Source organism: Trematomus bernacchii, unplaced genomic scaffold (assembly GCF_902827165.1).
Source record: "Trematomus bernacchii unplaced genomic scaffold, fTreBer1.1, whole genome shotgun sequence".
NCBI classification, from domain to species: Eukaryota; Metazoa; Chordata; class Actinopteri; order Perciformes; family Nototheniidae; genus Trematomus; species Trematomus bernacchii.
Window position 1 is genome coordinate 5,564,205 of NW_022988098.1, and position 23,063 is coordinate 5,587,267.

The window sequence follows — 23,063 nt, forward strand, 5'->3', positions numbered from 1 at the left end:
AAATGTATATGCTGCATACAAAAAATATATAAATATATACAAATAAAACGACATAGTATAGTATTTTTAAATTATCATAGAAAACACATGGTAGCCTATAGTATGAGTAAAAGCAAAGAAATTGACATCTAGTATATCAAATATCAGAAAGGATGACACATCCAAATATGTCGAAACAGCAAGAGAAAATGGCGTAGTATAGTATGTTGAAAATATGAAAATGACCTAGTTAAGTATATATAGTATAGTATGTCTTAAAATACCAACAAAAGTCAGAGTATAGTAAATTCAAACTATATTAAAAAAATGGTAATATTTCAAAAATGTCATTAACAGGTGTATGAGTACAAATATATAACAAAACACAATATAGTATGTCAAAATATTATGAATACGTGCATAAAAACAATCCGATTTGAACCCCTGCTGCAAGGTAAAGTCAAAATATATATATTTTTTTATACCTGCAAAAAATCCCTAAAAGTCGAATTCTCTGCCACAACTGGTCCCTTGGATTGAGCTCCACCGTCATCTGTGAAATGATCATGACATTCTACTTTAAAAAATGGCAGTCTGAGGATGAAGTCTGTGCTTATGGAGAGCATCAGAGCTCCTTAGTGCTCTCTGTGAAGCAGCATCAGGATCAGCAGAGACGCCTCCTTATCAGTTAATGGATGAGTACACTGGAATGTCGGCCTGTTCCCCACGCTGACATTTAAAATGATGAGTCCCGCTCTCCCGCCCAAACACAGGACTGTCAAACGAGACAAACACTTTCATCCCCAGAGATAATACAAATACATGGGGGTGGTGGAGCCAAGTATGTGATCGACTAATCTCCCAGCATTCAGAGGTGCAAGGGGGAGGGGTGTATCCCAGAATTGATTGCTAGAGCTTTTTGTTTGCCTTGCATGCCATATTGTTATCTCCCATTAAAAGAGTGTGTACAGAGACTTGTACCCAGACATAAATCACAGGGCTTGGGTTCGGTCAGGCCTTCGGTGGAGTAATCAATTATTCTCCAGCAGACACAAGAGGAAGAGGCTGAGCTTGCACCCTGGCTGCTCTCATTATCATAATCACCCCCCTTTAGTGAGGCAGAGTCAAAAATAGGAACAAAAGATAACTGAGTAAAATACCAGGTCAGACTTAAAAAAAGAAAAGAATCACAGACCGTTGAAATGTTTTTTAAGGCATTCACTTAATTAATGCAGGTGTTTATTGTCGAAGAGTTGAACAAGGGTGGTGTTTCAAGGTTGTGACCATGACCAAGCTACTTCAAATAACCACTTCAATGGTTTTACATGTCAACGTATATTTACCAGGAGTTATGTTGTGCTCTATTTGAATTGGAAAGTCGGAATTTATAGGTTCCCAGTTGGAATTTCAATAGGAACGCCGCCTGAAGTAGCTCAGATTTGTAAAGTCTGTATAACCCTGCCAACCCCAACCTCAAAAGGCCCATCGACATGAGTCAAAGCTGTAGTATTAAACAGTTTATTACCACAATCAGTAGTCTTATTTGTGTATTATTGAATCAGTTATATACATAGAAGGTTACTGTCCAACTTCTATCTGTGGACATGATGTTGCAATGTTTGTATGCAAAAAATATAGCATTGTTGTCAACCGGTATTTCTGTATCTCTAGAACTAGTGTTCCTAATTTGCAGACTTTTTGAATTGAGAAATGTGGGTGTGACGTCATACTAACTTCAACTTCTGAGGTCAATGGAACGCAGCATTTGTCTAGGTGCTTGTTGTTAGCCAAAACACTAACACGATGTCTAACATGGTAGTAATGAAGAAATGGAAGTTCAATATTGATTTGCCTTTAGCTCTATTTTTGGTCTCCACATTCTCCTGAGAAAAATATTGGGCTTTTGAGCAGCTTAACGCTTCATATTTACTAGCTAAGTGCTAACTTTGCTTGGTTCTGGCCAGATGGCATATAGTGGGTTAATCAGAGCCCAAAACAGTTCCTGTATGCTGTTTAAACCTATAGGTTGATTACAACAGTGAGAACCAAAACAGTAAAGTTGCCGAAGTTCATCCAAAAGTATAGTTAAAAGACACACAGTCAAGTGACCAATTTGTTTTTTTATAAAATATACAGCTTAAAGATCAACCTATTTTAAGCATTAAACGCGTGTGCGTTTTGATAAGGTCAAATTCCTAGGTCCTGCATTTTAAGTGCTTTATACAGTACTTTGCAAGAGTGTACACAGACACTCTTAATGAATATTTATGCTGTCCTAATTTTGTTTACTCGTTAAAAAGAAAACAAAAGTTGTGTTTGATGGAGGGGAGATGACAAAAGCAGTGTATCAGCAGTCTGAGGCGCCTTTGTCCTCACTAATGAGGCACTGAGCAGCTAATTGAAGGATCATATGGGACTGAGGGGACATCTCGCTCTAACAGATGGTGGACGTCTCGAGTCAGATAAATAAACCATTAGCCCAGCGAGGACATATCGCCATGTGAGGGAGCCTCGTGTCAGCGTCACCAGCAATTGGTTCCAACATATTTATTTTTAACTGAATGACCACTTTGTAAAAGCAATAAAAGCGGATGTAGGGCTGCTATAACTGCAACTGTGAGGGAAAGACTGTCATAATGAGAACACAACCAAAAATACATTTTGTTTTTAGCCTTCAACCATCAGATCTGGACAGCAGGGATCTTTCCTGATAGGATTGTTTGATGTCCATGCCAGTCGGACATACTGTTGCCCACTGGGCTCTGACAAAAAACACAGCCAAGAGAAATGCTATCATTATTACAAGTTGGCCTGATTCTGTGTTGCCATTAAGAATGAATACCCTATCTTTACAAATGCATTAAACAAGAGAGCAAGGAAGGCTCTGATTAGCTGTAATGTTGAACAAGCACCAGATGTAAACATAATTCAAGCTGGATTCGAAGGAAATCCAACATTTACTTTCAAACCTCCTCTTGGGTATCCTGTACCATGGACCACCCTCTGACGGATTATTGGACTCTCCACGCTCAGTACTACTCTGTACGACTAAAATATGGAGAGTTGTGTGGTGTTTTACATTATTAACAACCTCCCTGTGTACATCCTCGCATTAATACAGATCATCTGTCACACTGGGAATCGTACATAGTAGATGTTGAGGGTCTAATATGGAGTGGACAGTTAGCTTTTGTAAACACACATTTGCAGTGTCAAGTTATTAAAGTCCCAATTTATTTGTAAGGTCCTACAAAGGTGTTTAATTATTTGCCTGATTGGACCTCTTCTGGGGACTGTGTGGGCTTGTATGGACTTTGTTTGATCGCCATCTCGCACTGCTTATATTTTGATTTCACCCTGTTAGAGTGATAGAAGTTACTCTCTTATCATTCTTATTGGCTCATGGAATTGGCTCGAAAGATTGAGTCTCAAAATAATCAGAAAGGTTTTGAAAATAATGTTATAGGTACTTTTATTGGGTGACTAGGTTATTATCCTCAGATACTAACTTATTATTTTCGATACTCAGTCATTATTTTGGGATAGTTATTCAAGATATGGAGATGCCAATATTTTGAGTCAAGTCATTATTTTATTTTTTGAATAATTCTTTTACTTAGATTTTTGGATTGCAAGTCATAATTTTGAGATACCAAGTCATTATTTAGCAATACTAACTCATTATAATGACTTTCAAGATATTTTTTCACCTCCTAAAATAGCTTAGCAAAAGGAGTTTCTCTTCCCTTTCAGACTTCAGAAAAACAAAGTGTAACTAGTCTCTATATAAAATACACTTTGTGACATTGTGTGCAGGGTTTACTTAGGATTCATCTTTCTATTGTCTGGTCAGTACTCTTTTTTCTTCCTACAACTCTTACAAATAACAAATTCCAACAACATTTGAAAGCTCATCATATATAAAACAATAATTTATTATTTCTCTCATTTTACAAGACATCAAATTGTGTGGCTGACTAAGGATTTGTTACACTGTTATTCTGTCCAATACATGAAACCCTAAGAAAGCAAAAGCGACTACAACGTGTGCTTTAACAAACACAGACATTAACATTTTAGCGTGAGAAACTTATTTCTCTAAAGACACGTACATACACAATGGTATCACGTTATGACGTCCTCTACGTTACGTAACAGATGGTACATCGCTGACGGTATTAACTTTGGGGAATCAGCACCATTAGAGAGAAATTAAAACTAAAAAAGTGAATTTGTTACAAAAATGTATTTTTTAATTTACAAAAGTCCTTTTGAAAAGGATTACGTTTTCTACCTTGCAGGAAAATAGAATTGTTTCCATAAAAGCATTACGTATGCATAACAGTAAAATACTGATAAGAGATATATAGTACAAACAAAATAATGTAATATAGTGTAAATGCTGGCTGTTTATTTATGTATGGCACACTGTTTTTACACACTTTCAAAACCCTCCAAAGAAAAGTCACATATTGTGTTTTTGTTACCAAAATGATTCAAAAGAGCAAGCACAAAGGTAGAAAAGGTTATTGTAAGAATTTGAAAAATGTTTCCAAAATCATCCTCATAGCCATGTCTAATTTTTGTCAAGTCCAACCATCATTATAAAGAACTTCTCTTCAAGAACTTCTGAACTTCTGGTGGGAAATGTTCATCCAGGAAAGGCGGGGCTTACTTCCTATTTACAAAACATTGCCACATTGAACGAGGCAGGAATCTCTACACCAATCGGTAGTGTCCTATGTACAGTCCACCACTCAGAGCAGCACTTAGACTGTGGTCACAGACAGAATCGAGTTGTAAACCCTTGTGCCATCTGGCGACTTGGTACCGTGGGTCAGCAGTTCTTGGATGGTCATCCAGTTGTCAAATATTTTCTTATTCCTCTTTTTGTTCATCTTTTTGTGGCTGAGTTCGATGATGTTGGGCTCCTTTTTGTCCTCGGCTCCGGACTCCCCTTTGAGACAATCGGCTCGGCTCTGCTTCATGAACTCGCGGCGCTGCCTCTGCTCTTTGGCGCGGACGGCGTGCTGCTTCCTCTCCTCCTTGCTCCAGTAGCGGCCCATCTTCAGCTCGCTTATGGCGTCGTCGTCCGTGGTCATTCCGCTTCGTTCCTCGTGGATGCGCAGCGCTCGCTCCCTCAGCAGCTTGTCGCGCACCGGCCTCTTGGTGATGTAGCGCGTGCCGTCGCTGCGGATCTTCACCTTCCACTCCATCTTTGGGTCCAGGTCGCCGGGGCTATTTGGGTCCCTGCACAAGCTGACCAAACTTATCTGGCTCTGGGCGTACTCCACGGCCGATTTCTGCTGGATCAGCTGCATGTAACTCTGGTAGTGCTGGGCGTGTGCAGGGATGTGAGCGTGCTTGTACGGCGAATGTGGCTGATGCGAGCTTCGTCCGGATTTACTGGACTCTCCCGACTTCTTCTCCTTGCTCTCGGCCTGCAGGGATCCATCTTGATCTTTTGAGGAACCTTTGCTTCTGCTGGGGCCAGGGGCTTCCTGCACTGGGGACTGGAGGGGTTTGACGACCCTACCATTGGAGCTTGTGGAGCCGGCCGCCACAGACGGACCCTGATTTTCTGCGCATCGATGAAGAGAGTTGTCCGGAGAAAGCTCCAACGTGAGTGGGGTGCTTCGGCAGCTCTCGCCAGTGTTGTAGGCGCTGGAGCTGTCTTTGTCCGATTTCTCCGGGAGCTCCGTGATGTCGGAGAGCTCGTGGCGGCGCGCGTCGATGCTGGTGTTGTAGTTGCGGAAGCCGCTGTTGTGGAGCATCCAGGACTCGCGGCACTGCTCCCTCAGCTGCTGCATCTTGTGAGCGTGGACGATGTTCAGGCACTCCAGCTCGATGGTGCGTAGCTCCTCGTTGAGCATCTCCAGCTCTTTGTCCACCCCGTCCTGGTCCTGACCTCCCTGGTAGTACAGACCCTGGGCTCCACTGTTCCTCATCTGGCACTTGAGCTCCAGGAGTTCCCTGAAGCGCTCGCACTCGTCCGCCGGGATGCCCAGGAAGTCGGCGTCGTGGTAATCCGCGGAGATGAACGACTCCCCGCTGAAGGGCAGGTCGGTGCTGCCCAGCGTGTCCTGGCTGTAGGTGAGCTTCCTGCAGCTGCCCAGCGTGTTGGAGGCCGTGGTGTGGTCGTCGCCGAGGTTCTCCTGCTCCGAACTCTCGTCGTTTCGCGTGCTCTCGTCCGTGCGCCCGACCCCGCTGTCCTTCTCGTGGTGATTGGACAGCAGCGTGGCCGTGTCTGTGGTTCCTCCGTCCTCCTCATGCTTCTTCTGAGAAAACACAAGACACAACGACTCAGAAATAGTGCTGCATACCAGGGGAAAGAAAAAGCACTGATTTTGAGCCAGAATACTGCAATTAACATAATGTCATTTATTGTGTGTACCTATACAGGACTTTTTTACGTGACAATTATCAGAGCTATTGGATTCCTGCTAATGTCGGTAAACAATTTGACATTTTTCTATTGAATATATTCAATCTAGCCTTAAATCGAAAAGGCCATTATCACAAGCATCCAGTAATACAAAACATAAATGAAATATAAAATGTTTTAATGTTTACAATACGAGTTCAGCCGTTTTATAGTATTCTTCTTCTACTACTACTACTACTACTACTACTACTACTACTACTACTACTACTACTACTACTACTACTACTACTACTACTACTACTACTACTACTACTACTACTACTACTACTACTACTACTACTACTACTACTACTACTACTACTACAACATATTAGTCTAATATGTACCTATTGGCAGGGCTTGACAGATCTTTTCCTAATTCAATGAGCATGTGTTTTCCCATATGCCAGTCTCTACATTTATTTTGTGCCAAAAACAGTCGACAACACCAGCTGGCACTCTCGGGCAGGATTGGCTCGACCAAAGAAAACCATAGACGAACATACGTGTTAGTGCAGATTGATTGTGCTAGTTTGTGTCTACACGCTGTGCGTATGTGTGTGTGCGTGCGTGCGTGTACCTGCTGCAGCATGCTGGCGGTGAACTGCATGGCCTGATGGTGCTGCTGCTCCAGCATGTCCATGTGGAGGTCATCCAGGAAGTCGTTCCTATCATCATCCATCCAGCCCTCGTCCAGCTGAGACACAGCGAGGAGAAGAGACGCCTCATTAGATGCAGATATTTCAAACTTTTTCTCGAAAAGTAAAACATCAACTTTCGTTGGGAAAATACTGAATGTACTCAGTAGCACATGATAACAAAGGCCCTACGTAGCTGTGCACGTAACAGGATGTATGATTACCTTGAAGAGCATCAGGACTGTTTTAGGCATATGATAGCTATGTGATTAACATGATGATTCAGCCTCTATGGAGATAGACATATGACAAGCATGATCATTTCTGACGTGGAGCTAATCTGAACTAAACATTGAATACTGCTTTGAACCGGTATTCCTCCATCTTGTGACTGTGTAACTCCCTCTCTTGTATAAGCATGTGAAGGACACTGTTCAGGAACTAGTTGTACCAAATGCTCTGTATGTGATGACTACTTCCATTCTTGCAAGGATAATAAGTACATGGATCCTGATTATTGAAGCTCAAGCTGGTGAAGAGTGATATTTTTCTAACAACTATTGAAAATCCTACTCTTGTTTGTAGACATAGAATTGGAAGGCAACTATTTTTGGTTCCTGAAGTGACCCTTTGAGGTTTTAACATGAAACACAGTGTAGTTTACCTGGATCTCCGGTCTGGCCACCAGCAGAGTGATGTTCTGGTTCCCCTCGCTGGTCAGCAGCATTACAGCATCCTCCCGGTTCTGGATCTCAATACCATTGATCTGGGGGGACAGCAGGAAATATTTAAATATCTTATATATTCAACATATAATGACAGTCTGTACCCTCTGTAAATGTAAGGTACATTTCACCATCTCTTTAAAGGTCTTAAGACAGGTGAAATGTTGTTTTTCTACATTAGTATTTCATTTAAAAGCAAGCAATGGGGTCCTAGAAATATACATCAAATACATATTCAAGAGAAAAGGGAAACAGAGTAGGGCCATGTAACAACAACATTTTTTGAATATTCAAAGAAATTAGATTGAGAAAAAAGCTAAATATCAAACAATTTGAAATAAAAACAAACATAATTCAAAGAGTATTTTAAACAAACATTCCTGTTTTTTTCCCTACTAAATAAACTACTTATGATTTCAGATTTTTTTTATGCTATATTTAAGACTTTATTAACATTCTTTTTTATTCTGCAATATGACCTCTCTCCCCTCTCTTATTTTCATTTTTATGAGACTTCAGTGATCTTACCTGAATGATTTTGTCGCCTTCTCTGATTCTGCCGTCCTTCGCAGCAATGCTGTGTGGATCAATCTAAAAAAAAGAAAATATACAAATGATTACTGCTGACTTTCACTCTGAGATAAACATTTCTGCACTTCATATCTCATGATCCCCGCTGACAGTCCTAACCGTCCCTATCTACTTCCTGTTGAAGTAGATTTGAGCGTTCCCCCGTAACACATACCTCACTAATGTAAATCCCAGCTTCATCCTCATCATCAGTCCTGTAACAGATCGTCAGGCCCAGCTTCTCTTGGATATTGGCTCGGTACAAATCCACTTCCTGGAAAAACATATGAACAAATAAATATCCCACACATCTGAAATGATAGGATTTTTCTTTTTTTTACAAGATTGAGTAGACAATGGTCGGTTATTCGCCGTCGTTTTTTCTGAAATGGAGGGAATATATGGACTAGGAAATGGGTTCATGGAGCAACAGAGATCCATCAATCACTATAATGGATCTTTCAGCTGGACGCGGGGAGCCGTTGGCTTTCACTGACAGAATGAGAGATGACGCAGCGGACTGCAGACGGGCAGAGCACAGTTTTTCACTTGTCAACACCTGTAATCTCACAGATACAGATAAAGATACGAGAGGGGCTGTTCTGGGAGGGCAGAGGACGGGCACCGTGAGGGTGAACCGCCCCGAAAATAGAGAATGCTGATCATTATCTTGGAGAAATAGGTACATTTTGGGAACAAATGTACACCCTTTTTATGCCACAAGTTAAGAGTTTTGGGGCATTTTTGTTTTTACTATGATATAAATGTAATGCAGTAGTGTAACATTTTTACAGGGAGTTTTATCAGATCATGCAGTGTAGTGAGTTTCAAGGTTATAGTGACCATATTATTCCTAGATAGTAGAATTTGTTCTCCATGTTATGAATTGATTTAGGAAACAGAAAACTTTTTTAAAGTCTGTGTAAACAGTGGAACATTTTAAATGTAATTTTTATACACGCGTTTAATATATGTCACTTATCTTTTTGGTATGTAATTCAAATGTTTTATTTCAATGCATGCTTTTGTATTTTTTAAACGTTAAATTGTGTCTTATAAGCTGCTTAGAGCTAGTAGTAACTTAAAACACAGACAGTTCGCTCACTGATATCTTTTGTATATTGCTCTTAAAATATCTCCTGCAAACAGCTGTATTTATTCAAGTGTACAAGAAAACATTTGAACACAGCATGATAACGGTCTGTGGATTCCTGTCCGTTTTATACCAAGTGACAAAGAAATAAATAAAACGTATCAAACATGAGCAGAGCCTTTTTTTCACTCATGTCATTCTAGGAAGACACACAGTCTTACCCATCTGCCGTTAGCCGCACAAAGCTTCACCTTTCTGATCTCAGCCTCAACGCTCCTTCATAAAAAATATTAACATCAAGCAGTAGGTGGCCGGGGTTTGAGGGGAGGGGGTGTCCGGGTCGGCGGAGGTCATTAAAAGGAGCCCAACGGAGGCTTGATCATGGCCTCATCATGGCCTCATCCGGGCATTGTTAGTGTGCATCATGCGATTCATCACCGCAGAGCCATTATCTGTGCCATCTAATTATCCACCGGCCGGGGAAGACTTATTACGCCTTGTCACTAATAAGTAATGATGTCACCGTTGTGCATCTGCTGGAACAAACCAGCAACTCGATTCCTGTCTGGCCTACATGCGGAGAGAGAGTGCCCCATCAATAACTCTGATGCATGGGGACTTGTGGTTAGCAGGGCCATTGGGCTGGAGACACTGAGGCGACCTTGGCTCTGCTCATGAAGCAATGATGCTCTGCTGTCTGGATGTAGATCTTCATTGAGAAGAGAAATGAGGAAGATGATGTTTACCTCGTATTCCAGCTCCTCGCGCTCTATGTCGTGCTGAATGACCTCCAGGAAGTCATTGGGGTCGAAGTATGCGTGTTGAGGATGCCTGATAAAAAAAGAAAAGAGTGTAAGATTGTAAAACAGACCGGTTTTAAAAAGTCCTTGACTAACACATTTATCAAACCGGATTTAATTTTGCCCCAGAGTTTAAAAAATAAATGAGAAGAAGTAATAAGAACTAAATGTAGAAATCACTCTTCAATCAGATATATTGAAGCTACATCCAAAGGGTAATAGCAAATTAACATGCCGAGTTATTCATTTGACTCGGAAATCAATTATAGGCATCATAATCATTTGTTAAAGGGCAACTGCTGCTGCCACAGGGTGGAAATGCAGCCAGACTCTCCTCGCTGCAGGGCCTAACACACACTCACAAGCGAACACACACACTAAGAAACAAAAGATGTAATTTAGGAATATGCAAATATGCAAAAACCATCAATTTCAATGCCTCTGTGTGCCCCGGAGGAGCGCTCGTCTCCAGTAAGTGACAGGGACATTTTCCCTTCAAACTTCAGACACATCCTGCCTGATCACAGCTGTGTCGTCTGCAGACCAAGATTAGCTGTCACTCTCTTCATTAAGGGGAAATGTCTGACTTTGAGTGAAGTGAACTTTTAAAAATAGCCAAGTGTTTATGACACTTAAGAATTCCCGACTCCTGTGCCACAAATAATGCCACGATCAGGATATGTTTCGCATGTGTAGATTTGGGTTTACATTCTGAATTTATTTCAAACCAGAGAGAACCGGGAAGGTAGGCCAAGGTGGTGACCATTGGTGGTGACGTACCGCTTGAGGCATTAATATAATATTTTAATACAATCTAGAAATGCAATGATTAGTCACTTCATGTATTATTTATTTAACAAAGAAACATTGGCCAACTATTAAATATCGATTAATCGTTGATTTTTTGCAAGATTTCAGGATTTTTTACGTGTTTTTTTTAATCATAATAAGGTTTCCACTATTTTCTATTAGTTAAACATTTAGAACATCATTTGCAGATTCATCGATATTGATCAAAAATGTTGGTTCCAGCTCTATTTATAAGTTCAGTTTAAAAGCTTACGAGACACCACAACACTTCACCCTTTTAAGCTCTTATTGCAACACCTGCTGAATAAGGGGGATTCTTTTGCATGCATCCCTTTTGTCTATCTAATGCTTCATTTATCACTAGTCTGGCAAGAAGTCAAAGTGTGTCAGATTTAGGTCACTGCGGGGCCAACACACTTTGGCTACCTGTGCAATCATGAATCACTATGTTAATAGAAGAGAATATGTCTGTTTTCTTAACCTAATTTCAAATACTTTGAATACTTTTTCAGGTTAAGCAGGACGTTTGTCCTTTCTGCCATGGCAGCCCTACTTACACTTTCCTTATGCCTGGTGCAATGAGTGTGTGTAGATGTACTAACAAGGCTTTCTCTATCGTGGTTACTCACTCCTCTGGTAGCAGATACTCCCCCAGCTCCGTCATGGGGGGTGAAGAAGGAGACAGCTTTGTGAGGGCCATGATGTGCTGCAGGGTGATGTCCGTCTGGGTGCTGATGTCAGAAACCTGGGAGTCACCCGCCTGGCCGGACACTTTGGGATGTGGAGATCGGCGCAGGACCTGCACCATGATGGGATCCTTGGCGGCACGAAAGGCCTCCACCGTCTGATCGTGGGTGGCCTTGGAGAGGTCTTTGCCATTGACCTGGAAGAAAGAGCAAAAAGAGAAATTATTTAGCAACTTTGTTTAGGATATTGGATGGTTTGTTGATGGAGAAGAAACAGGGAGGTGTTGTAATCTGTAAAACTGAAGAGAACGGTTAGGGTTCATTGTTCCACACTGATGAAATCATTATCTCTGATCATTACTGCCTCACATGAAGCTCAGTGAGATATTCTGTCTGAGAGATGACTCATTACTGCCTCGGCTCATTTTACAGGGTCACAACCGGACCGAGTAGAATAAGACCCTAATTAGGATGAGTCTCTTTAATTAATCAAGGTTATTAGCAGAGGCTGCATGGAGGAGCCCTCATTTAGCCAAGTAATTTCTCAGCGGAGGATAAATCTGACCTCCCGTCAGAGACATTAGAGTGGGTGCCGTGCGTTAACCTGAGATTCATTTGAGCAAAAGGCCGCGGCGTGTCGCGCAGAAGGGGCTAATTAAGTTTGGTTGAGCCACTTAAATCCTCTGTGTGCCGATGGAAGATGAGCGCAGTCCCCGCTCTCAATGGATTGGACAACGTTAAATAAAGGAGACTTGAAGTGAGCACACAGATCTATGCTGTCTAAAACGTAATAAGGGGCCAGGCCAAATAAGGGGATTCAAATTTGATTTAGCTATCGCTCAAATGTCACTGTTAGTTTACCGGCTACTGCGTAAAACCCAAAACAAGCATTAACCTAGAGTCCCCTGCAAGCATATTGCATCCTGGGTAATCAAACTATCCCAAAATGAATCAGGGTACACCGATCCACTATTCCACTTTCAATCACTGCGTCATATGGACTTTGTTGGTTTGTGATTCCTTGATGTGTGGAAAGCTCTGATAGGATCTTAGCCTGGGGCTCTTCTCATTTCACACACTCCTTTTCCTCCTCATGGAAGAAACACACACTCTCAAAGCTTACTTTTAGTGTTACAGATCATTAGGCATGACATCAATCGTTATCGTGCCTCCTCCTGACATCTAGCATACATGCACGTCCATGTTTGAGGTTTAATTTTCTGATAACCACGTGGCTGGTTAGTATGTGCGCCTGCCTTATAGCTACCGTCGTCTCATTTGAATTCATGGCACACTTTGCAGACTTAACTGTGGTGCTGCACATAAGAGGCAGCAGCATTATTAAGTTTCCTCCGGGGAATGAATGCTGTATATACGCACAACCTGACTTTGACCCAGACAATGTAAAAGCTGAGTACATATTTCTATAAAGAAGAGTATATAGGAATCAAAGGCTCTTGGCCCGTGTGTGTGTGCTAAGAGGAAGGACATGAAAAAGGAGGAAACTTACTTAAGGCACGAGTCAGAAGAGGCTATGTGCCCACTAATAACCAGAGCAGATTAATGCTTATCCTGGGCCTGCAGGATAATTGGATCATCTCAGCGGAATTCAACTTCTTCTACATCAAAATTAAATGGCTCAAATATTTGCATTTTGCTCCGAATAATACGACATTGAGAAAAAGTACGATATCATATCGCGGAATACTAATGTAAGAAATCTCACAAGTGAAAAAACCCTGAGATTTACAACGAAGAAAAATACTGCTCTTGATTATGAGCTCAAAACAACTTCACAAAACATCTACATTCCTGTCTGCTGGTAACAAGCCTTCTTAAATCACACCGGACCTCACATCACCACCATCTTTGTTTCCCACAGCGAGCCACCGTGTTGTACATCAGCTGAGGAATACAAGCGCCATTGTGCTTTATTCTCCCTGCATGCCGGCTCCAGCAGTCAAACCTGGTTGCCAGGAATCCTGAGGCTACTTTAAGGCAGTGAACCAGAGACAAAGCCTTTAGCCCCCGTCTTGTTGTGCCCGGAGCATTCTGCCTCAGTGCTCTCTATGGGGAGGGAGGGTAGGATGGCGGGGGGGGGGGGGGGGGGACGGGACGTCTCCTCCCAGCTGTGGAGGGGGTCCCACGACCTCCATTCAACATGCTCACCTCTGACACAGAGCGGCCCTTCGCAGCACACTGGGAAAAAACACACAACACTTCCCTGACACAATACACAATGCTCCACCACCACTGAGCTCTCCAACTATGCCGTGTTAACCCCGGGCCGCAGCACAACCGGCACCAAAACTCATGCTGATGTGCCAAAGAAACCAGATTTTAACAGGTTTGGTACTTGGTAAGTTCAGAAATGTTAAACCTAGCCCTATGTCAACCATGTTTTTGTTTCTTATTAACTGATGGGGACTACCATTTAAAAAAACGGTCCAGTATTTGATGAGAGTTCTGAATCTGACAGCTGTGAAGCCAGCTATAATGTACACACTGTCAATGTCCGTCAACTACAAGTGTTTTTTTTAAGCTACTGACAGAAAAAATAATAATGACATAATAATGGAAAAAGGCCTCTATGTGGAAATAAAATCTTTATCTTTCACTGACATTTTTTTATATAAGGTGACTTGTCGCAGTAAGTCAACATTGGACTAGTGATTGAAGAAGAGTGAGTTGTGTTTGAGTGCAGAAAGCTCAGTTTAGTCTCACCTAAATGCTTTTCAATGTCTGGGTTGAAGTGGATGCAACATGGTATTTCTGAACAATACTTTTTCTTGAGCAAGACTTGGTTAGACGGAGTAACTTAATCAAGCTAAAGGGAAAAAAAACGTATCCATGTTGTCTCTATAATGTTGTCTGACACACCCAAAAGAAAGGAGCCAATCACTACGGAAACAAGCAATTTCATTGGATGTACATTGATTGTGCTAGATAAGATTACATTTTAGCCTGTTACTGTCAATAATCACTTTAAAAAAATGTATGTCCCCATTAACTTAGACAACAAAGCACTGCAAAAAAAAGTTACCATTTAACTGTAATGTAAGAATCGATTTCCCTTCGCAAAAACTTGAGCTGCTGTTCATGTTGACACAAAGCAATGATGACTGACATCCAGAAATGTCTCCGTCAACCTCTGGTGCATCCTCCGAAAGGTCTCTGATAATCCATTTTAATGACAAGAGGGCAACAGGGCCCTTCTTAAAGGAATACTAATTAGGTTTGAAATCACACGTCTGCTTTGTCGGTGTTTGGTGTGGAATTTACACAGCTGTGCCTTTTGTTATCCACAGCCTTTTTTCTTTAATTAAAATATCACATTTGACCTCTAAAGCAACAGTGGAATCGGGAACATGTATCCCTGCTATATGGGGTTTGGTTTAGGCCCCGGCTCCACGAGGACGAAAACGGGTTGAATCCGCATATTTCTCATGCGTATAGCCCTCTAAGCTCGACGACGCCGTAAGGGAAACGTAGAAACAGACCCCGCAAACGACAACGGGTCCAAAGGTGGATAGATCTGGGAACGGAGCGCTCTGGGGGGTCCAACGGGGCCGTGGAGTCGCCTATACGGTCATTCGTTTTCATAGCCCCGCCTCTCCCCCGCAGGGTTGCTATCGTGCTCCAGTCGCTACTGACCATGCTACAGTTCTTTGTGCAACATCTACAGGAGCTCCTCCTTGAATTCAGATTATTTATCTTTATCTCGATATGGACATAAACGCGAGTGAAGTCTAATCTGACAGGACGGAGACACGCAGCTCCTGCCGCTGTGATGCAGCGGGAGCAAAACACACACTTCAAGTCAGATCATCACCCTTAGCTATTTTAATTACCTCTCAAACTACCTAAACTAGTTATAAATATGTTCATTTTTACTGTCGGGTCACTCATTACAGGATCAGCTGCTGCATGAGACAGACACTGACGCTGTCAGAAGAGAGGAAAAAAGAGACAGGCTCCGTGTATTTGATGATTATATATCATTATATCGTCGTTATTCATTTGTTTTAAAGCTCAATAAATAACAATGAAGACCTTTGACCGGCACTTTTATAATTTTGTCCGGAAGATTTAAACTTTAACACACGCTGACCGGCGAAAAACTCTGCGCGGTTCTGTCGGCCCCCACCGCGGAGAATACACAGAAGTGCAGCTATGACAACCATTCTTCTTCGCTGCTTTTGTGGAGGAAGTTGCTGCTTTTGTGGAGGAAGTTACAGCGCCACGTACAGGTTCGGCATATGTACTGTAGCTTTTCCAGCGTTTGGATGTAAACGGAGCCGTCTCGTGGAGCTTGACACAATCCGGTGTATATTGCGTGGGGACGGAAGGTTTTTTGCGGTTGCATTTGCGTTACTCCGATGCGTTTTGTCGTATTTGTCCTCGTGGAGCCGGGGCCTAAGTGTGTTTCAGGAGTTCAGTTTTTATGAGATTTCTATGCCAGTCTTCAGCCTTCTGAGTGATAATTAGGGGCAGCAGGGTCGAGTAGTGCAGCGAGCCCCGGCACGGTAACTTCCACAGAACGCAAATCAAGCTGGATTTATGTGCTGTGTGTGTGTGTGTGTGTCTGTGTCTGTGTCTGTGTCTGTGTGTGTGTGTGTGTGTGTGTGTGTGTGTGTGTGTGTGTGTGTGTCTGTGTCTGTGTCTGTGTGTGTGTGTGTATCTGCCAAAGATGCTTATCTGCCTGGCAGTGAGGCCCCTCTCTTTCATTATCGTCTTTGTATCATGGTAAATTGGGTGAGGCTGCCTCCGCTCTTCATTTATTCTTTATTTAATCAGGTAGTCTCGTTGACATTCCACTTCTTATGCATGAGATGGCTGATTACGAAACCAAAAAACAAATACAAACATCAGTCTTAGTTAAAATAAAGTAGAATTGACTGTATCGCGAGGCCTTGCACCCCTTAGCTGCCGTTGCTATTTCTATCAAGTTGTTGTTCATTGAGCAAAAAATGCTGTTTACGATGACATCATACAGATCATTTATTGTGCACTTTTTGAGACAAAGGGTCCTCACTTTCATACAGAGGTAGTTAACAGAAGGTTACCAGCCAGTGCTGCTAGCTTACTAGCTATGTTTAGCTCCGAAGACAGGTGAACAATCTGTCTACATTTGCATTACTTCCAACTAACTTGGTTTTAGAACTGCATCTATACAATATAATGCTACACTAAAAGTCTAAACACTTAAAGCTAATGTACCTACTGTAGTTGGACAAGCAAGTTTCACCTTTGATATTAAAGTAGAAAAGTATTTTATGAATGGACCGTGTGTGTTCAGCAGGACCATGTGTGTTCAGCAGGGCTGTTATGCAACCTGTAAACCTGCAGAATAATCTCATGAAAGGCTTCATAGCCATAGAAGGAATGCTAGGTTACCACTCTAGGCATAGCGGTAGTTAGCCAGACATGCTAATATGTTTATTATTGCAGTACCGCGGTTAGCCATTGGGATAAATTGGCAGCATATCCAGCTATATTTATCGATTCAAGGGAGAAATAAAAAGCTTGATAGGCTTGTTGTGCCTAGATACGGTGGGCTAGGACATGATTGGTCAATTATTGTTTGGTGGAGGGGTTAAGAAATAAAAGTCAATGTGTGTAATTATAACAATCTATGAAGCTCAGGGACGTAAATTAATAAAACATATATTTGTAATACATGAAAACAGAAAGGTTAGACTGCTAAAAAAAACTGACAAAACCACCATGTACTGTAACACCCCCTAGTTTAATCATTGTGATATAGAAAAGCCTTTGCAGGATATTTAGTCAGTTCCCCGCCTGTGTTGTGTAACATTAGTCTTTGATACGGCCATTCAATCAGCACCTAATCCTTTAATAAAGAGGAAGAGAACATCATTAAAGTGCCAGTGTTTCAGTTCCTCTGGGAGACGCAGCGATGTGAACAGACTGGAAAATCTGCCAGTGAGAGGCGGGCAGAGGAAACCCTGGGAACTTCACTCTATAGACGAGTATTTTAAAGAGCCGGGCTCTCGCCTCCTCTTTCTGCTCCGATACACTTCTTAGACAAATTCTTCAAAGTCTGTATTTCGGAACAGAGAGAAGCGCTGACGTGATAGCCAGCATGAAGACTTGAAGGCTTATTTTCAGGGGGGCCTTTGTAGCCTATGAGTGGCAGTCTGAATGTGGGTCATTCTGCTTGAAAAACACAGCTAATCCCTCTTTTATTTCACTTTAAACCATTTTCATAAGAAAGAAATAACATTCAAGGACCAGCCAATGATTTCTCAGAGTGTGTGTGTGGCTGCGCATGCTTCCAAATGTGTTGCAATCTGCACACGTTCCTTTGAATTGACTGGACAGGAAACTCTCCAAGGTTTGAGGCTTGAAAACACAGCAGTCTTTATTTGCCACAGTGTGCAAGCTTACAGAGGATTACAGAACAAACAGCTCAAATCTTAATGCGGACTGAAAAAGACACCACTGTTCACTGCTAATCAGATTTAAGCATGGGGCATTGTGTTATCCACAGTTGATGAATTAAAAACCAGAATCACTTCCTGTATGCTTCTTCTCTTTCATCTAATGAAGCTAATTTAAGGTGTGGTGTTTGTCTCAGGGAGCGGCTGAACTTTATTTGACTTGGAACACCTTTTCTTTTTCAGTTAAGCCCCTTTACCATCTCCAGTTTCATGCATTGTGGTTTTGAATAAGCTTCAGAAAAAAATGAAAAATGTTCTCTCTCAGGAACTTATCAGTAAAACACAAAAGTTAGTGAACTGAAAGCAGACAAAACTCTAAAGTCTTAATTGGGTATGGCAATTAACCCCCCCCCCCTCCTAACCCTTGAATAAGAATTCAACAAATACAAATGTACTGTACACCCTTTATGATTGTTATCAGTCCATTATATATATTGCAATTGTAATGAACAGTTCAAAGCTTCTTAGCTTAATTTCTACTGTTTACATTCAAATGCTAAATCATCATTACAATGCTAAGCAGCTTATATAAATCCTTTGTTAAAACTGTATTTTTGCACAGTTGTAGACATAGATTGGGCAAGAATAATATTATTAGAATGAAAAACGTTTGAACCATTTGATTCCAGCGATAGGATTGATTCCTCTAAGTAACTTATATAAGTCAAGTACATTATGTACAATATGTACCACCAACAGCAGTTTTTGGTTAATCTTACCATCCACCCCCACTTCCTCCCTACATGGACTGTTCAATCAATCAATCAATCAATCAATCAATCAATCAATCAATGTTTATTTATATAGCTCAATATCACAAATGTTACCTTTTTCTCAGTGGACTGTTTCACTCATTATACTATGTTCATTATATTATGTCACCTCAGTTTCTTCGTTGCTCTCCTCACAATTAATACTGCAACTAAAGTACACAGCTAACAGTTTTAAACCTCCCTGCCGTATCCAGCTTTCCAATAGATGATAACAGCTGAGCCAAGTAGAAGATAGAGTACGGCAATTCCACCTTAAATCTATGCTCCGGATGGAAACTGATAATGGCTATTGAATCAGTTGGTAACATGTTGTCATTGCTATAATTATCAACAGCTGAACATATTTGCAGCCTCCTCCAAAAGGCTACCTGAAGGAGGCTGGAGGAGATGTCGCACCAGTTGGAAAACATAATCTTCTGCCTTTATGGGGTATAACGTTTAATTTAAGGGAAGAGTTCATGGGAATTCAGCTAACAGGCCAACACCTGCCTCTGACACACACACACACACACACACACACACACACACACACACACACACACACACACACACACACACACACACACACACACACACACACACACACACACACACACACACACACACACACACACACACACACACACACACACACACACACACACACACACACACACACACACACACACACACACACACACACACACACACACACACACTCCCTTTACAGCCTAATGGGACATCCAGGCTAATCATCCTTAAATCAGTCAAATGTGACTGCTCGTACACCACATGTTGTATTCACAGCGGGGTGTATACAACACAGAAATAAACAGTAACAATGTGCTTGTTAAAGCTAATTTTATAATCAGCAAACATTAATGATGTACCCACTGTGACAATCAAGTGAACGCACTGCTGCTCTTTTATAACAGCTAATGCATGCATATTAAGAGCATTGTACAACAGGAAACAAACCTCTTATTTGGGGTAGAAATCGGACAATGATTATTGAAATCATCCCAACTCAAGCCTCTTTCTAATCATGAGCAGAATGACTCGTGTGCAACAAACAGCCTGGCCTCCTAAAAATCATGTTAACTTAACTTTCGAGGAAAGCGTATTTTGTCCCAGATTACGTTTGTTTTTGACATCACAAATACCTTTCTAATCGGTCTGCAGAAGAACATTTAGTGAGGAGGTTTGGTGAGTCCAACAGCTGACTTCTTACCCAGAAGACCACTGTTTGTGTCCCATGTGACAATGAAAAGGCAATGTGGACTTTCTTAAATGTATGTCTTTCATTTGAATTAGGTTACATTGCATTACATTACATTACATTTAGCTGACGCTTTTATCCAAAGCGACTTACAATGACCAATTACAGGGACATTCTCCCTGGAGTAACTAAGGACTAAGTGCCTTACTCAAGGGCACACTAGTGGTGGTGTTCCTGAACTCACAACCTTCCGATCTTCAGCCCACCTCACTACCCATTAGACCACCACTATCCCAAACATACTTAGGTCAACCCAAACCATGATCTTTTTCTTTTTCTAAAAAAAGCTTTGACTGTTATCCAGGAGAAAATACTTTTCCCCTCATAACGATAAGTTAAAATGTATGGAAACTTTATTTTCAGAAGACAGGGTGGGAGCACAAACTTGTATAACTTACACTCCAATATGTTTTGAAAGATGCACTTATTTAGCCAGTGAGTTTGCCATGTGCATAGCAAATGTGTTAATCTGTCACTCACTTAATGTTTTTCTGCTTGTTTGTGGAGTCTTGTCAATTAGACGGACATAAAGAGGTTATCTTTCTAATATAGGGCCCATGGGACTTGATCATTATGATCAAGATCCAATAAAGGGACACTAAGCCATGTGTTATCGTTTCTCCATACATCTTCATGAATGGAGTGCAGTGGGGGGTGGTTGATGTTGTTAAAATCTTTACAATCTAATGAGCAGCATCAATGTTATGTTTCTATTTGCTCACTTATTGTTTGCAGTGCACACCCCTGCTGGTTTCTCTCAGTCCTGTCCTGCTGTATTGTCGGGACGTTGTTATATCTCTGTAGTGCCTGTGATCTCTCTTTGTCTGAGATCTGACGGTAAGGGGCTCCTGTGACGGCTCCCCTGTGGCAGCCGGCCACCTGCTCCAGAGTCTAACAGATGTGACTGCACACCAGGGCCGATCTTAGCCGTTATTAAAAACACACAGTGTCTCGGAGCCTGTGATCCCGGCTTTGTCTCTGTACGCCGTCTGTGTCAGGCCTCATTACAGGGGCTCGGGACGAAAGTGCATCTTTTGCAAGTTCCTTTTTTCTGGCAACCGCTTTGATGACAGGGGTCTCTGACAGCGGGGGCAGAGGATTTGAAAGGATGACGGGCCGTCTTGTATAAATATTTTCATCTAATTTATCTGTCCTCCTGACCCAGAAGGCGTCACGCTGAGACCATCTGGCGCGGTGTCAACTTGGCTTCTTGAGTCGAGCAAGACATCTTTGCAGCCTTCAAATTCAGAAATAAGGCTAATTAGGGAGTGGCACTTGAGAAATTCAGAAAGGAGATGTTCCAGAGGGCTAATCTCTAAACTACATTGCTCAGCAGATAAATCAGTTTCAGTTAAAAGGACCTGACACACCCAGTCAAAGGTTGGCTGTAGGCCAATATCGGATCATTGGTGGGCGCCTATTGCCCTAGTTATTGCTGTGTGTCCTGGACCGTCTGCCCTTTTGAACCCTTGTCTGCAACCTTTCAGCATTTTTGATCAACGAAAAAACGATGTCAGTAACAGAAATAACTATGATTGTCTGTTCAGCTTAAGTTTATCAGTGCATTAGAATAGAAACTGAAGTGAGAAAAACGACTAAATTCAAGAGCGACCACAGAGGATCTTTTCAAGTCATTTCCTTATCTCATATTTATTTGGATATTTCCAAATGACATCTGGAATGAAGCTGTAAGAATAAGTTGTGAGCTAGAGTTGTGTGAAAGTGTATGAACTATAACAACAGCTTGTAATCCTGGAGTCTTACGTCTTCCTGTTCTAATGACAAATACAGACTTCTGCCACCTGCTGAGTTATTTCCTCTCACGCAGAACGTAGATCCTAATGTAGTCTTTGTGGTGTGTTCAAGTGCTACTTTCTAAGACCCCATTTACACGGGAACGCAAACGCATACGAAACGCAAACGAACCGAATACGATATCAAAAAAAGTCTGCAGCAGTGAGCAGCAGAGGTGGGGAGAGGTGGGGCTATTGCTTCATCGTTATCAGGAAAATGATCGTATAGGACGTACACACGGAGCCGTTTGGCCCCCCGGAGCGTTCCGTCCGCAGATCTATCCACCTTGGGACCCGTTATCGTTTTAGGGGTCCGTTTCCGCGTTTCCGTTATGGCCTATACGCGAGAGAAAAGTAGCGGATACACTCGTTTTCGTTCCCGTGTAAACAGCACATAAGATGCAGGCAATGTGAGCAGCGCAACAATTAGCTTCCTTTACCACCATTTCTTTAATTTCAGGTTTGGTGTGTCTGGGAACAGAGAAAGATATCAAGAGAGACTGATACACAGACCTTGGAAAGCAAAGGACTTAGAAGACGAACAATAGCCCAGATCAGTTTGGCATGGCTCAGCCAGCTTGTGCCGAGGCTCTAATTAAGCTCTGGGTCGAGTACGAGCTGCTGCGCGGCGCCACAGCCATTACAGAGCGCTTCTCGAGAGATTAAGAGCCCTAGGACTGTCAAACAGAGTTTCCAAGGCCTCTACCTTAAAGTCCCTGACAAAAGCAGCTGAGCTTACATCTCCACATGGTGCTTACCTTTGGCTTTGAAGAAAGCACCGAGGGGTTCGCTGCTGTCAGAAGGGTCAAGTTTAAAAGGGAGCGCTGAGGAGCTTGCTGCTGCTCAGGCCTTTAATGATCATAACAAAAAGGGAAAACGCTTATCTAAAACGCCACGTTGGCTGCGTTTCTTAGACCTCAACCCTGTTTGATCTCCAGTAAATATCTATTGAAACCCAGTGCTTTGAATTGCTTTTGAGAAAGTCTTAATTAATTCTCTCCAATAACACTAAAGTTATCAAGTCACAGGAGTATTCATAATCCTGCCATG

General features: G+C 41.9%; 1 protein-coding gene across 3 annotated transcripts in view; it reads right to left on the reverse strand.

Moving 5' to 3' along the window:
- Positions 1-3,866: 3,866 nt before the first annotated feature.
- The window catches only part of pdzrn3b (PDZ domain containing RING finger 3b), a 101,787-nt gene continuing 82,590 nt past the window's right edge, over positions 3,867-23,063 (reverse strand). For 2 of the 3 annotated variants that reach the window (XM_034121764.1, XM_034121763.1), the window contains 7 exons: positions 11,669-11,922; positions 10,176-10,260; positions 8,512-8,610; positions 8,295-8,357; positions 7,706-7,807; positions 6,984-7,100; positions 3,867-6,257 (listed from right to left, as the gene is read on the reverse strand). In XM_034121764.1, coding sequence (XP_033977655.1) covers positions 4,749-6,257; positions 6,984-7,100; positions 7,706-7,807; positions 8,295-8,357; positions 8,512-8,610; positions 10,176-10,260; positions 11,669-11,922 — 2,229 coding nt within the window. In that variant the 3' untranslated portion in view covers positions 3,867-4,748. The remainder of the gene's footprint in view (positions 6,258-6,983; positions 7,101-7,705; positions 7,808-8,294; positions 8,358-8,511; positions 8,611-10,175; positions 10,261-11,668; positions 11,923-23,063) is intronic. The other variant, XM_034121765.1, reaches the window with a different exon arrangement.